We start from the raw sequence: 14,774 nt of genomic DNA, 5'->3' as shown, positions 1-14,774 counted from the left end.
CACGGCATTTTTATTCACAGCACAGCTGGTGAGAGGACAGGGGGGGGGGGGGGATGAACCACCTCCCACACCCACGCCTCACCCATCGCCCTACCATCCCTGCTCTGAAGTGAAAGCCCAGTCACAGGAATATTTCCTCCTTTATATGCCGCTGACTCCCCCCTCCCTGCAGCAAGTAAGTGTGGGCATGAAGATGGCACATAACTACTCACGCTGGCACACTGCGCTGCACTGACTCATTTACAGACCAGTTGGCATCCGACGATACTGCATCCACAAATCCAACTTTTATATAGGGCATCCTACCTGTGCAGTCATCCAATCAGTGCAAGCCATCCAACCGACGCTCACCCTGGGGCCCAATGTTTGAGGCCTGAACTGTGGCACCAGAAGATAAAACAAACAAATACGAGCCTGCCTCCTGTCTGGAACTCTAAAAGACAATCCAGTAAGATCTTTAACTGGTGCCAGCTGGAGCGGTGAGGCTTTGTTGCATCTTGTCTGTTTATTACCAAATCACTGTGTTTTTTTTTTTAATTTTATTATTTTTAAAGCTTAGGCTACAGTATCATAGCATTCTACTGCAAAGCCAATAAAACCTCCCCTAATCTGGACATGTCCAAACACATGCAGAGGACACACCCTGAACGTGTCATAAACACCAGAGTAATGGGGAAACGTATCGGAGCTACGCACACGCACACACCTCGACATCCAGAGTCCAGGTCCAAGTCTTTTCAAAGTAAATAAATGAGAGTAATGACCGATGTGAGTGGTGAGACGATGATAATCATTTAGCTCTATACATTGTGCACTGGTAGGAAAAGTCTAACAAAATACAACTGCTTTGTGAACTGGATCAGGGTTCAAGGAAGTCCTCCATCAAAAAGAGTAAGGCAAACATCAGAGGTGCGAGGGGAGAGGGACACGTCGTTTCACACACTGTGTAAGATACCTGAGCTATCTGGAGAGCTTCCTGGCCCAGTGCGGGACACCCAGCCCCCCCTCGACTGTCACACACAAGCACACGTACACGCATGTTTTCTCGCTGCGGGGCACTTGGGCTCTCGCCTGCCTCGCTCCCGGCTGGTGTGCCGGGGATGTTTAATTGGGTGTAGCACAGACTGTACTTCAGGGAGCTGAGATAAGCTATATCCTGTCCATTAACGGGGACAGCAAACCACGAAGCTGGAGTTCCATCTGCTGGTTGGTTGCTCTGCCCCCCCCCCCCCCCCGCCCCTTTCTGTCTGTCAGCAGGGGAGCAGATAGGAGGTGAAGGCAGGAGGGGGAGGAAATGCGGTGGGGATTGTCAGACAACCCAAACAAACAGAACAGACCTCTCTCATCAGTCCGCTTGCAACCCCGCTGGTTACTGGTCAGTGCGTTTCTCCAGATTTGTGCAGCAGGTGGTAGAAAGATCGGGGGCATCAAGCCCCCATAATGCAAAGGGAAGTGTTCTTCCCCAGAACGTTAATCAGGCCCTCCTCGTTGCTCCCTCTCCTGGCTGTGCGAGGCGTGTCAGACCTTGTAGTAGATGTTGGCAGGGCTTTGTGGAGGCATCTCCTGGACTATGTAGACTGGGTGGCCATAGTCGCCGCTCACCTTCTCGTAGTGAGGGCAGTAGTTGTTCTCTGTCCGCAGAGGAATGATGATGTCACTGGGCTCAGTGCCGGCTGTGCCGCCCGGCAGTTTGGGATTGGACAGTGTGCTGAGCGACAGCGCCGAGGGGCGGGCCTGCGAGTGGGTGTTCTTCCTGGTGCGCTTGCGCATCTTGATGAGGAGGATGATGAGGAGGAGGATGAGCACGAGAAAGATGACGCAGCCGGCCGCGATGGCGGAGAACACAGCCACTTTCGAGTTGAGGAACCCGTCCGTGTTGGAAGGGGGCCCCGCCGGGTCCTGGTTCATGGAGTCTGGAGAGACAAACAGATACAGACTTAAGAGATGGAAGATCAGACAAGGCTGACAAGTCATCATGTAAATGTAGGATAATGGAGAGCCATATATGAATCTGTTTGACTTTTTTAAATCAAAGCTTTGCAGTTGTATTTCACAATATGAGGAAGGTTCAGAGGTTAAAAAAGAGAATCTGCCTTAGGCGGGCTTTTCTTCTTCTTTATTTTGTCTTCACTTGGACCACCAGAAAGAAATTCAGGCGTGTTTCATCGTGGTTTTGCTGACTATATTAGGGGTGCACCGACTGCAGTTTTCTGGCCGATCACAGATTTCTAAAAAGTCTGAGCTGCTGATTCCCATTTTGTTTTATAAGTGACACTGTCAGGTTATAAGGTCGCAATACACCTTCAGTTTTCTAATATTATTTTATGGAAAAACATACCCTTGAACAATCTCCTAGAAACAATACAAACTTGTTTTAACTGGACATGAGGTAGTGCTCTGAAATATAAATCAAGTTCTGAAAATTGTTGTTAAAACTACAAAAAAAAATTGGTTCCTCATGTACCGGTAAGTATCGACCGATCTCTGATCTCCTAAAATTAAGGAAATCGGCACCGATAAATCAGCCGGCCGATTTATCGGTGCACACCTAGACTATACCCAGCTTTATTTATCGTTGAAACCCGATGATCGATCAAATCATGTTCAGATCTTTAGCTCCAGATCAAATGTCTGACAACAGCCTTCAGTCCCTTGGCTCTTTACCTGATGACATATTTGCAAAATAGAAAATAAAACCTTTGTGTTATCTCAGACAACTCTCAGACAATCTGTTTTTTGGGTAAATGATTGTCACATAAAATATGGCTCCAACAATCCCTCTGCTGCTTTTGAAAGCAATTAGAAAACAGATGTATGGGTTTTGTTCTTCATCACACCCAGACTATTGAACACTTGCTGTTCCTGCCAAGAGTCTGTCTCCAAATGGTCCAAAGATCTGCTGCTAGGCTCCTCACCCGGACTGTACCTCGCTCTCATATCAGCCCAGTTCCAGTGTTTTTACACTGGCTTCAGATCAACTTCAGGCTTCAATAACAAGAAATAAAAAAACATGTTCTTGTGTATTAAGCCAAGAACCGTCAAGATCCTGCTGATATCAGTGAACTTTTAATTCCTTACACACCCTCGTAGACCCAGGAGGTGTTCTGATCGAGGCTTAGTTGTTTCTTGTTCCAGATCTAAAACACAAGAGGACTGGTCCTGGTCCCAGACTCTGGAGCAGTCCTCCTATGGGAGACTGGATTGCAAGCTCTCTTTAAGACCTCCATTCTTTCCAAAAAGTTTTTCTTCTTTCTTTTAACTCACCTATTTCGGGACTATCCTTGGCAACATTTAGGTTTTTTTATTCTTCTAGCTTTTTATGTTAAGGACGATGTAACCTACGTTTTGAAACCAGCCCCTTAATTAAAATGCACTTACTTAACTTTTTACTCTTTTTAAAACACACTTTTTTAATCATTCAGTTTATTATTTGGTCTTTTTTTTAAACAAAAGACGGTTGTGGTTTGTAATTAAGACATCAAGGGAACAGTTTTGTCACGTCTGTCTGACAGAACAGGAGGGTCCGAAGAAAACGTTATTAACATCGGCATCTTGTTTATTTGTAAAATGAGATAAAGCGACCCTCCCCCACACGGTAATTTTCTCCTAGGGACCGCAGAATATTAACAGTATGCCTGTTCTGTCATGTGCAAACCATACTAAATCAACTGGGAGCGCATCCCACTTTCTTGTTTGCTCAACATGACTAACAGCCTCATTGATGTAATCTAAATGAATCAGCTCAGCCAAAATAGGCTTCTAATGAACTCTGTAGTCAACAGTCGACATGAAAAAGATCTCCGCTCAGATACGGCTCCAGGAGAACTTGTAGAACATGGTGGGACCACGATTGCGTGGCAAAGGCCGAGCGAGAGATGAACAAACGCGGAGGGCATATCCGAACATCTGATTCTATTTTATCCTTTTGTTTGAGGCGTTCGGGACAGCAGAGAGAACGGCTGGCTCCTTCTGCGACTGAAACTCGAGAACAACCAAATCTGTTTTCCATGTATGCGTGCAGCTGCTGCCAAAGAGCAGCAATCCCCCTTCTCCCCCCGCTGCCATCACTCTTTTACTGTCCATGACCCCCCTAACCCCTCACCCCCTTTATACTTCCACAAGCACACAAAAGTCTCATACCTCAAGGTCCTGCCAAACCCACTAATGACTGTGTCTCGGCGTACTGCTGGCCACTTTTTGCACTTAACAATTTATTGATAAGGGGATAACTGCGCTTGAGACTTATCGCAACTGAATGACACGATTGAAAGCTACCAATTGGAGTCTTATCGGGTGAAATCAGAGGCCGGAGGAATTTTGTATATTCTGGGCAGTGGAGAGAGGCTGTCAGAAATCTCATTCCTGAAATATCAGGTCTCTCAAACTGCAGCCACTCGTCCTTCGTTCCACCCTCACCTCGACACAATCACTGATCTAACAGTGGCAGGCTGGTAAAAACTGAGGTGCGCTGCAAATGTGACATTAGGAAGTCTTTTTATAGAGCGACTATTGTCTAATAAGCAATTATTGAGAAAGTGTGGCTTATCACGCTGGGACAGGCAGAACAGTGTGAACTTGGAGGAAGTTTGTGGCGTACAAAGTTGTGGAGTAAGACAAAAAGTTACTGTGGGAGAGTGGGCTTAGGGGGAAAAAGTACTTCTTCCTTCTGTGAAAACATACAAGAACGCAGGAGACAAGGAGAGCACAGAGCAGCCGCCGAGGCTCAAACAACTCTCCTTCTTTTATCACTCCTTTTAATCTTCATTTATCAGCACTTCCCTAATGAGACTTAAATATATAGATATGAAGACGTGAGTCTCCTGTGGCGCGGCGCACTCTTTATGACTCAGCTGTATTTGTTTAGGGTGTGGTTTTAGGTTTCATCCAAACCCTCATTTTACAGAGTTTCCCTGTATTCTGCACAACACTGGTTTTACAAGTACTTCAGCATGTTGAGGGCACAACCAAAAAATAATTAAAACAAATGTTGCCATGTCAAAGCCAAACAGGGTGTTATACACTTTGAGTGGCTTAACCATTATTAAAGAAGCCAGTGCACACGTATTAAAGCACCCTTAATTATACTATTCAGCCATTTTACTCCCGTTTCTTCCCAAATTTTGATCTGCTGCCCACTTTACAGCTTAAAAAAGAAAAAACAAATAAAAATCAAAACATGTGGAAAAGCTAGAATAGCATGATATCACTTTCAGTAGCAACAAACCATATGACATAGATTACATATGTAAAATAACAAAAAAGTAAAATCCACATGGGATTGTAGCAAAGTGTGTGGAAAAACCCCAGGGCTCCTTGGAGATCTACATCTCTGACAGACATCCCAGAAGAATCGTTCAGAGGTTAAATGGGTCAAAAAAAAGTTAAGACTTTATATGAATGAACTGCCATTTGGATTTGTTTAACAAGTTTTACATTATTGTAATTAAAGTTTTATATATTTTTTAAGATTTTACCATGAAATGTTCAACTTATAGAATAAAGTCACTCTTGTTTGATCTATCTAAACAGTTTTTATACATTCCCACAAGTTTTAGATTTTTATTTATAGGTCACACATCCCAATGTAGGTACCGTATTTTCCAGACTATAAGTTGCACTTTTTTTCATAGTTTAACCAGTCCAGCGACTGACTTGTAGTCCAAAGCGACTTACATACGTTTTTTCCCCTATTCATGACAGTTTTTGACTGACATGTTAAATGTTAATTCATACTGACATGAACCAAAGAGTAAACATTACCATTTGCAGCCAAGGAAGGGTCTTCTAGGCTTTTGACAACTACATGTTGTTCTTCTACCAATAACCCCCCTCTGCAAACATTCACTTACAGACAACTGAGAAAACTTAACAGAATTGCCCCCAAAAGTACAACAGAGCTTTAGGGCCACACTATGAAAAAAAAAATTAAAGCCATAAAATTACGAGAATAAAGTCGAATAAAGTCTTAATATTATGAGAATAAAGTTGTACAAGACTTTTTTTTCACTTCTCGTTTATTTATTTATTTATTTTCCATGAGCTGGATCCACAATGTGACCTGTCAATCAATCTAGTAGGCGTGTCAGCAAATGACCAATCCTAAGCTAAATGCTCCTTACCTGCAGAGCTGCACTGCAGTCCATCAGAGCATACCACCTTACTGTAAGCAGGTTCAAAGTCCTGATACTGATAATAATCTTATGCTGATGTGCTAAAAGTTTAACTGTCTCCTTATTTGTAAAATCAATACCAAAGTGGAACTTAACAAGATGCTCAACAGTCTTCATTTTACCACAGTTAATATGTGGTAAACCAGCTTTATTGTGTCGGAGTTCAGATAATATTATGACTCATTTAGTTTCAGATTGGCCATGTGCTGACACGCCTACTAGATTGTTGGACAGGTCGCGCCGTGGATCAGACTCGTGAAAAAAAAAAACCCCAAAAAAACCATGAGAACTGGAAAAAAAAAGAGAAGAAGCCTCATACGACTTTCTTCTCGTAATATTAAAACTTTATTCGACTTTATTTTCGTAATATTAGGACTCTATTCTTGTAATTTTATGGCTTTTAATTTTTTTTTCTTAGCATGGCCCTAAAGCTCCATCGTACAAAAGTGATGTGGAATGAGATTGGTGAATTTACCCATAACTTTACTGTTGAACTTGTTGGCTTGTTACATTAATTGAGCCAGTTCAGGATCCCAGGTATGTTCTCTGTGTTATTGTTATTTCAGATTAGATGTCTGTTCTTGCACTTTGTGAAGTACACTTCTAAATAAATGTGACTTATACTCTGGAGTGACTTATAGTCTGGAAAATACGGTACTTTTAATGTTTTTTGCCCAGTATGCCGCTCACTGCTACAGGACTTGTGTTTTAATCCCCCCAGAGACTAGAGCAGGCGTGTCCAAGTCCCCTTAAACTTCTATTGTATCTGAACTCAGCATTTTCTCCTCAAAACTGGAAGTCAAAGGTCTTTAACTGGTCACATCTCCTTCATAAAACAGTGTAGAGACAGAGCCTTCTGTCACCGAAGGATCAAGAATATTTTCAGTACAACTTACAATTTTTGCACAGCTGCTGTGTATTTGAGGCTTAGTTTGTACTCTGAGTTTCTGTCTGTCTGTTTCAGAGTGAGATCCCTAATGAGTCACTGGCTACAGCTTTACAGTCTCTTTTGATCTGATTCTATTTAGCCTTTTTATATAACTTATATTCATCTGAACGTAGGTGTTAGCTTGGAGTATTACAAAAGTACATCCTTCCTAATGGGTTTATACTGCAGAGGAACGTTGACTTATGTTGGAGTTTAAGGTAATAGCTGCAATACGTTTTTCAGAAATGCATTATTTTTATTTCCAGTTTGAATGTTATCAATTATTAGCGTGGTCCTGAAAGCTGCAAGTATTAATTTTTTACACTTAGAAGAAAAAAAGAAACATTTGCAAAATGTTGACTCTGGAAGGCGTCATATAACGACTTTAAAATCACTTTTTATGGGTTTGTGTTGCCTGTCAATCTGCTCACCAGAGGTTCCTGGCATCACAGGCCCGATTGGACCCTGATCAGGCGGACTGGAACTGGCCTCTGGTATGACGTTGTCCTCTGGAGTTTCCGGGTTGGCTGCATTGGGGACTGTGGGAAAACAAAAGAAAAAGAGAAACTCAGCCTTGGCGAGCTGCGTGAGATGAATTACAATGACGTCTTCTCTGTGAGGATTACTCTTATTATCATTTGATGTATCTTTTACACACAAAGGTTATCGCTGCCTGTGTCCAAAATGTGTCAGCAGAGAGGGTGACAGCACTGGAAGAGGGAAGGACCGGTGTGAAAGCCTGAGAAACGCACAGATATCCCTGTCCTGTCGTAAAAAATGAGCTCACATCTACATCAGCAGCTCCTTCAGCAAACACTCTGATAGGCAATTCCAATGTTCACACACACACATACACACGCACGCACACAATATACTTACAATACACTCAGGTCTGGCAGAATGGGGGTAAAGTAGTTATATATTAACTTTTTATCGTTTTACATTATTCATCACGTTAAAAGGCCATAATATGCCTTATTTATTGCTCTGGCTTTAACTCTGTTGAAGAGGCACACTTTGGAGGGGGAGATAATTGGAGAACCGGAAGAAAATTGGGGGGGGGGGGGGGGGAGGGGGGGAGGGGGCGGCGGAGGAGGAGGGAGAGAGATAGGTGGGGGGGTCCATGAGCTCTTGAAAGGAGTGCAAAGGAAACAGACTATATGACTGTGAGTTGTGTATGGTGGCCCTACGGTGTAAATGAACAACACTTGAAAAAACATAATTACATTAGAAAAAACTAAATTACATTAAGCCAAAGCGGAAGCGGTTTTTTTTTTGTGGGTGCGTTTAAAAAAAAAAAATTATTAACAACAGGCTAGCCTGCTAACCGTAACCCCATTGTGTGTGTACTGTACATTGTTCTGTTATATGTTGTTAATAAAGTTTAAAAAAAAAAAACAACTCCACCCCAACTCTGTTTTTTTTTCTCAAATGTAATTCTGTTTTTTTGTTGTTGTTTTTTTTATGTGATTGTGGCCACTTCCGCTTTGGCTAAATGTAATTCAGTTTTTTCAAATGTTGTATATTTACACGTTAGGGCCACCGTTGTGATTTCAGTGCACGGACTTTGAAGTCTTGGTGCGGTGAACACTAGTGGGTCCTCGGTGTGGTTTTACAGGGGCAGCAGACAGGAGATGGTTATAAACTATTACTGAAGCTGGTCAGATGGATGCCACAAAGCTCATCTGCATCTGTCCCAAGACCTGCTCACAATGTGTGTGTGTGAGCGAGAAATAGAAGTGGGAAGGCAATTTGTGTTCAAGGCCCCCGTGGCAAGTGTGTGTGGCCATGTGGGGGTGTGGGAGTGAAGAAAAGGGCTCGACATTCCGGCAGGAAATTTTCTGTCTCGAAACAATTTTTGTCTAATCTTGAGCAGACGCAATAAACAATTTGGGTGTGGGTCGTCTGACAGATGGAAGATAAAAGGGGGGGGGGAATAAACTGCATCTTTGTCTCTCTTTGAATGATGCAGGGGGTGGCGAGGTATGGTTCGAGCCTAAACACGCCCCTCTATCCTCTCCATGTCCAGACCACAGCTCCATCCTGATGAGCTGTTGGGTGCGCTCAATAATTGATGAGAAAGGACAGGAGTGAGAAGTGGGAACATTCACGCATGACAGAGGATACGAGAGGACGCGCAGCCCCCCCCACCCCCCACCCAATCCACCCAACACTGTGCCAACCACTGAGCATGTGCACAGTGCGGCCTAATGTTCTGACCCATTTTTTGTCTGTGCACGCTGCTGACATTTCCCTTAGCTATGCAGACAGCAACTACTTCAGAACTGCCAACCCGCCAGAAGGAGAGGGAGGCCGGGAGGGGGAGCGAGTGAGGGAGATGATGATGATGATGATGGAGTGACAGAAAAGAAAGTCAGGGATGTCGGAGAGAGGTGGATGAAGAGAAAAGAGGGGAGAGACGTGCGTGCATGGCAGTGAGTCAACACATTTTTAATGAGCACGGTGACATGATGTGCAGAGGGAGAGGCTGCTGAGTGGCTTCATGTTCAGCTTCTCCTCCACTTCCTAATATTTTAGAGACAAGAGGCGAAAGAAAAAACATTTAAAGCACAATCAGCGAGAGGGATCCATCTGCTTGTGGCAGATGATTCAACACGATAAGGCCCCAGACTGTTGACACAGTTAAATGTATATGCTTTTTGTAAATGTAGCATTAGGAGGATCTGGGCATATTTCACACTGGAGTGAATCACCAAAATAAACTCCAGTGCACGGTGTGCACAAAGACGGCAGAAGAAGGAGGACATACGGGAGGATCTGGGTGAGCAGAAGGCGTTCAGCTGCAGAGACGGAGGACATTTGAATCAAGCACACAACAACATCTGGGGTCACAACTGAGCGGGGCTTTCGTTTTATTATGTTTGCAGAAACAAAGCACAGAGTGGCTGTAGAAACGAAGGGCCCAGGGCGCTGAATAATGTTTGTTTTTATTATTGATTAGTCTGCCGAGGATTTTTACGTTTAATATTACAAATTTTAAAAAAGCTGCCCGTAGGCGCCAGCTCTGCCGATTGCATGAAAAAAAAAACTAATAAAAGAAAGGAAAATGTTAATTTTAGAAAGCTGAAACGAGCTCATGAAAGAGAATTTAATTTAATTTATCTATATATTTTATTTATCTTTAACAGTCAGTAACTATGAGGGTTTTCTTGCTAAAACAAAGTACCTTTAATTATAGTGCGAGTGTTTATAAAGCATTCATTCTACTGTGATCCGTTTTTCACAATTTCCGTTCTATTTCAACAAATCATAAATTAAAACATTCAGCTCGTTAGGAGAAGGGTGTATGACTTTTGGTATTGGTGCAACTTTAGCTTTTTGAAATATTTAGCCTTTTCTGCCATTTTTCCCTCATAGAAAATGAACTGAGCTCATTTTACATCCTTCAGATCTTTAGATCTGTTCACAACCTTTTACTGCTCCTGTCACATTTTGTTCTGCTTCAGCTTCTCTCAGCTTCCTTGTGCAAATTCCAACTGTTTTCAGCTACTTTCAGCTGTGTGTTCAGCTGTTTTGTGCCCCTTTCAGGACCTTTCTGCTAACTACATATTTTTTGTGCTTCTAACTTCTTTCTGCTAATCTCATCTTTTTATGCTCCTTTCAGGTTATCTCTGCAACTTTTAGCTTTTTCTGTTATTTCAGCTACTATTAAGCTGTTTTATGCTAATTTTAGCATTTTTGTCTAATTCCACATTTTTGCACTGATTTCAACTTTTTCAGCCTAATTTAGCAAAAATGTGCACTATCCACTTCCTTCTGGTAAGTTAAGCTTCTTTCGGCTTTTTTAGCTACCAGTACTTTTCAGCTGATTTTTGCTAATTTAATCTTATTCCAAATAATTTCCACTTTCTTGTGCTCATTTATGTTTCTTTCAGCCTAATTGGGTAAACATATTCTTTCTGCTTTCTTCTGCTAATTCAAGCTTGTTCAACCTTTTCAGTTACCTTTTTGGCATTTTCAGCTATTTTTGGCTGTTTTCAAATAAATTCACATTTTTCATGGTAATTTCTGCTGCTTTTAGCATAATTAACTTATTTTTTATCTTTTTCATTCAACCTTTATTTAGACAGGTTAATCCCATTGAGCCTCGAGGACTCATTTACAAGAGAGACCTGATTTCAACAAAGAATGATGACAACAATGAACAACAGCGACAACAATAAACAAATATAAAAGAGGTGTACAGATTTTTTTAAAAATTTAATTCCACATTTGTTAAGCTCATTTCAGCACTTTCTGTTTCCTTCTGGTAGTTTAAGCTTCTTTCTGCCTTTCAGTTACTTTTCAGCCATTTTTTTTCTAATTTCAGCTGTTTTAGCTACTTTCTTAATTTTTCTGATAATTTCTTTATATTTAAACAAATTTCAGCAAATACGTGTTCTTTCTGCTTTCTTCTGCTAACTTAGGCTTGTTCTTCAATTTCAGCGTGTTTTAGCTAATTTCAGCTGTTTCTCAGCAAGTTCTTCTGCAATAAGCATTCACACTGCATTTTCGCAGGAAATGCAACGTCTCTAGTTATCATTTGGTTTATTAAAATAAATGCTTTATATCAGAAAAGAATTGTGGAATAAATGCAGTAACGATGTGAAAAGTGCAAAACAAATGACACAGTGAAGAAAGTACCTCACGATTTATAATGTCACAACACTTCCTCGTTTGCTGCCTTCTGATGGTAAAAAGGCTCATTCTGGAAGTTGCATTTGACATTTTCAGCTCGTTTAAAGTCACAATAACCTGCATTTTAATTAGCATAAAAGTGGAGATGGCATTACTAAAAGCTTTTTTCATAATTTCAGATAAAAAAAAAATAAAACAATTATTTGAAAGTGCAGAGCAGCCAAAGCAAACTTGTTGTTGATGTCCCTCTAATAGCCACTGGGGCACAGAAATAGATGTTAAAAGTAGCAGCAGCATCTTTTTTTTCCTAACTGGGTTTTTTAGGGCACACCGATTGTGAGTGACAGCTCGCTGTGGGGACTGTTTTTTGAGAAATGAGTACACGGCTCAGCTGCGAAGTTCAGGAACAGCCGGGAGGCTCAGGAACAGACCCCAGTTGAGAAGAACTTTCCTAGAACTTTGCTCGATTGATGCATTTCCTTTCAGCTCCCATTAACACCATAATATGGACCAGTTTCCCTCTCGGTTAATACTGCGGAGTAAAAGCCAGCGCTGACTACAATAATGCAGCATTTCTGCCATGGCGTTGCAATCCCAGGCTGTCAGATGCTCAGACTGACCTACATGGAAAAAGCTAACGCAAAGTCTGTTTCGGAGCTGGTTATGGGGTATTTTTCCACTACCTGCTGAATTTGTTCCTGCTCAGACCTTGCTAGCATCAGCAGCTTGTTAGTTTCTACTCTTCCACTGACTGCTAGGATCCTCTGCTGTCATCTCACTAGCCAACATCCAAATATCTGCACACACTAGATGTTTTTTTGCTCTGCAGTGAGCCTCCTTATTTTTGATATGCAGCATTTAGGGTGAAGTCAGATCACCATGGTGGGCAGATGTTCCTCTCAGATGGAGGTTACTGTCTGTTTGGGTCAGAACAAGCACTGAGGATGGAGGGAACGTTTACACAGCAACACATCTGTGTACTGTTTCCTGTCAAAGCCAGGATATAGATGTCCGCATAGTGAGTAAAAACTATGTATAAAAGTGAAATGTATGATGCAAACCAAATGTTGCGTCCAAGGATATCTAAACAAAGCGTGCTTGTTTACTTCCTGCATTTTTAGATGACTTACCCCGACCGTGCACATAACATCCAAACCCCAAACACATTTTCTTTGTGTGATTACTCTGAGGGTCCCAGAACAACGGAGAGCGCTCTCCCTGTGAAGTGGAGTGATTCTACACAAGTCATCTGTCACGTGGATGTTATTTCTGTAGGATCTCTTTTCTAGTTTGCAAAAACTATTCCCAGACATAAAGACTCAACGTGGTGACGTCGTCGACAGCAGCGGGTGAGCTGCGTTGATAAAATCCTAAGCCCGCTGGAATATTTACCAGCTGCAGCAGTAAAGCTGGAAACGTAATATCCAAAATGACCAGGCAGAAACTCGATGGCTAATTAATCAGGTCACTTCATCACGGTGACGTTGGAATCATAAAAATCGGATAGTTCGCTGCACGGAGCGGCCCTGATTATTGATCGTTTGCAATCCTCTGATACAAACAGGGACCTACTGTTAGAGATAATTAACACAATATATCCCCTCTGTCGTTTAGGCAAGAACAAGCAGGATTCATTAATTCGTCATCTGAGAGTTTAGATATTTTCTTTTAACCCTCCTATTTTTCTTCTGCTGACAACAAATCAAGACTGTTTGGTTTTTACCACCACATAAAAGCATCTTAAGCATCTTTTGATGTAACGGTTGAATATCTTCCCATCCATAAAACTCACAGAACGGTTCTCATTTCTTATATGAATATAAAAGGCAAGGTTTGAATTATAATATTGGAGGTTCTTGTGAACTGTATTATATTTATATGGATTTATTCATGAATTCCTCCACTGTCTTCATTTCAGTAAAGTGAATTCTATCCACTAACTGTGCTAATGTCACAAGATATGACCGAGTGCTTGGAAAAAGGGTTTCGTCAAACTGCTGTGGCTTTTCTGAGGTCAATAAAAACATATTTTACACACAAACACACAAAAAAAGCCAGCGTTCCTGTTTGGTTTGAAAAGAAATCAGACTGCAGAACATATTGTCTCATCATGAAACATTTTTTCCAAGTGGCTCGGATTAATTGTATTTAACTTTAAATGTTTTTTTGACTTCCTATAACAACCAAACAAAAATGATCCAAGAATTGTTGAATTTGTTTTGTATGCTTGGTTAAGGCATAAAGTGTTCAGTCAGGTCATCTGGACGGTTTCGTTTTTTGTTGTTGAGACGTTTCATCCTTCATCCAAAGGACTTCATCAGGCCGAGGAGCCACAACAAACTCAGTCCCTTTGGTTCAGGGACCTCATACAGGTGAGAAAACGTTTCAGGGACCCCCTCAACACTTATGTTTATTAAATAATTTATTCAATCTGTCTCTTTAATGCAATGGTAACATAAATACTTAAGACCTGTTCTTTAAAAGTGTAAATACAATTTTTACACTTTTAAACACGGAGTATTTTTCATTAAAGACACTTGATGAATAAAATGTTTAATTTCAACTTCCAATTTCCAGAATAAAAACAGCCGTAGTCAGACCAAGTACCAGAGCTTAATTTATAAATCGCTTGACGCCGGAAAACAAAGAGTGGGCAGGACGGGGGGTGGGTGGAGGCGTCCTCCCCTAGAATGGATTGTTAAAACATTTTTGTAACCCAAAAAATTTTTTATTTTTTAATTGCAGACCCCCAACCACCGGCTCATGGATCCCCAGGGATCCGAGGACCCCAGTTTCAGAACCACTGCCTTAAACCATCTTATCACCAGCAAACTGGTTGGTCCACTATGTGGGTGCAGTGTTTCCCTTGGATAACTTGCCATGGCGGGGCGCTCATCTCGTCAGTGAGTTTTTGTCAACAGGGGGACACATGGATGGAGACACGTCATGTGCAACACGTTGCTTATACCGACAGTTTTATAGCGCGGGGGGGGGGCAGAGACACATCTGAGCTGCGTGCTGTTTGTACCGACAGTTTT

At 41.8% G+C, this 14,774-nt stretch overlaps 1 protein-coding gene across 1 annotated transcript in view; it reads right to left on the bottom strand.

Annotated features, from left to right (window-relative positions):
• Nucleotides 1-1,233: 1,233 nt before the first annotated feature.
• efnb1 (ephrin-B1) overlaps nt 1,234-14,774 on the bottom strand; it is an 83,731-nt gene continuing 70,190 nt past the window's right edge. The window contains exons 4-5 of the mRNA XM_037675397.1: nt 7,530-7,637; nt 1,234-1,913 (exon numbers count right to left, since the gene is read on the bottom strand). Of these exons, the coding sequence (XP_037531325.1) occupies nt 1,519-1,913; nt 7,530-7,637 (503 nt within the window). The 3' untranslated portion in view covers nt 1,234-1,518. The remainder of the gene's footprint in view (nt 1,914-7,529; nt 7,638-14,774) is intronic.

The sequence above is a fragment of the Nematolebias whitei genome, chromosome 4 (assembly GCF_014905685.2).
Source record: "Nematolebias whitei isolate Nwh7 chromosome 4, NemWhi1, whole genome shotgun sequence".
Lineage (NCBI taxonomy): Eukaryota > Metazoa > Chordata > Actinopteri > Cyprinodontiformes > Rivulidae > Nematolebias > Nematolebias whitei.
The sequence above is the reverse complement of the archived record's forward strand: the minus strand, read 5'-3'. Positions and strand labels throughout refer to the sequence as shown.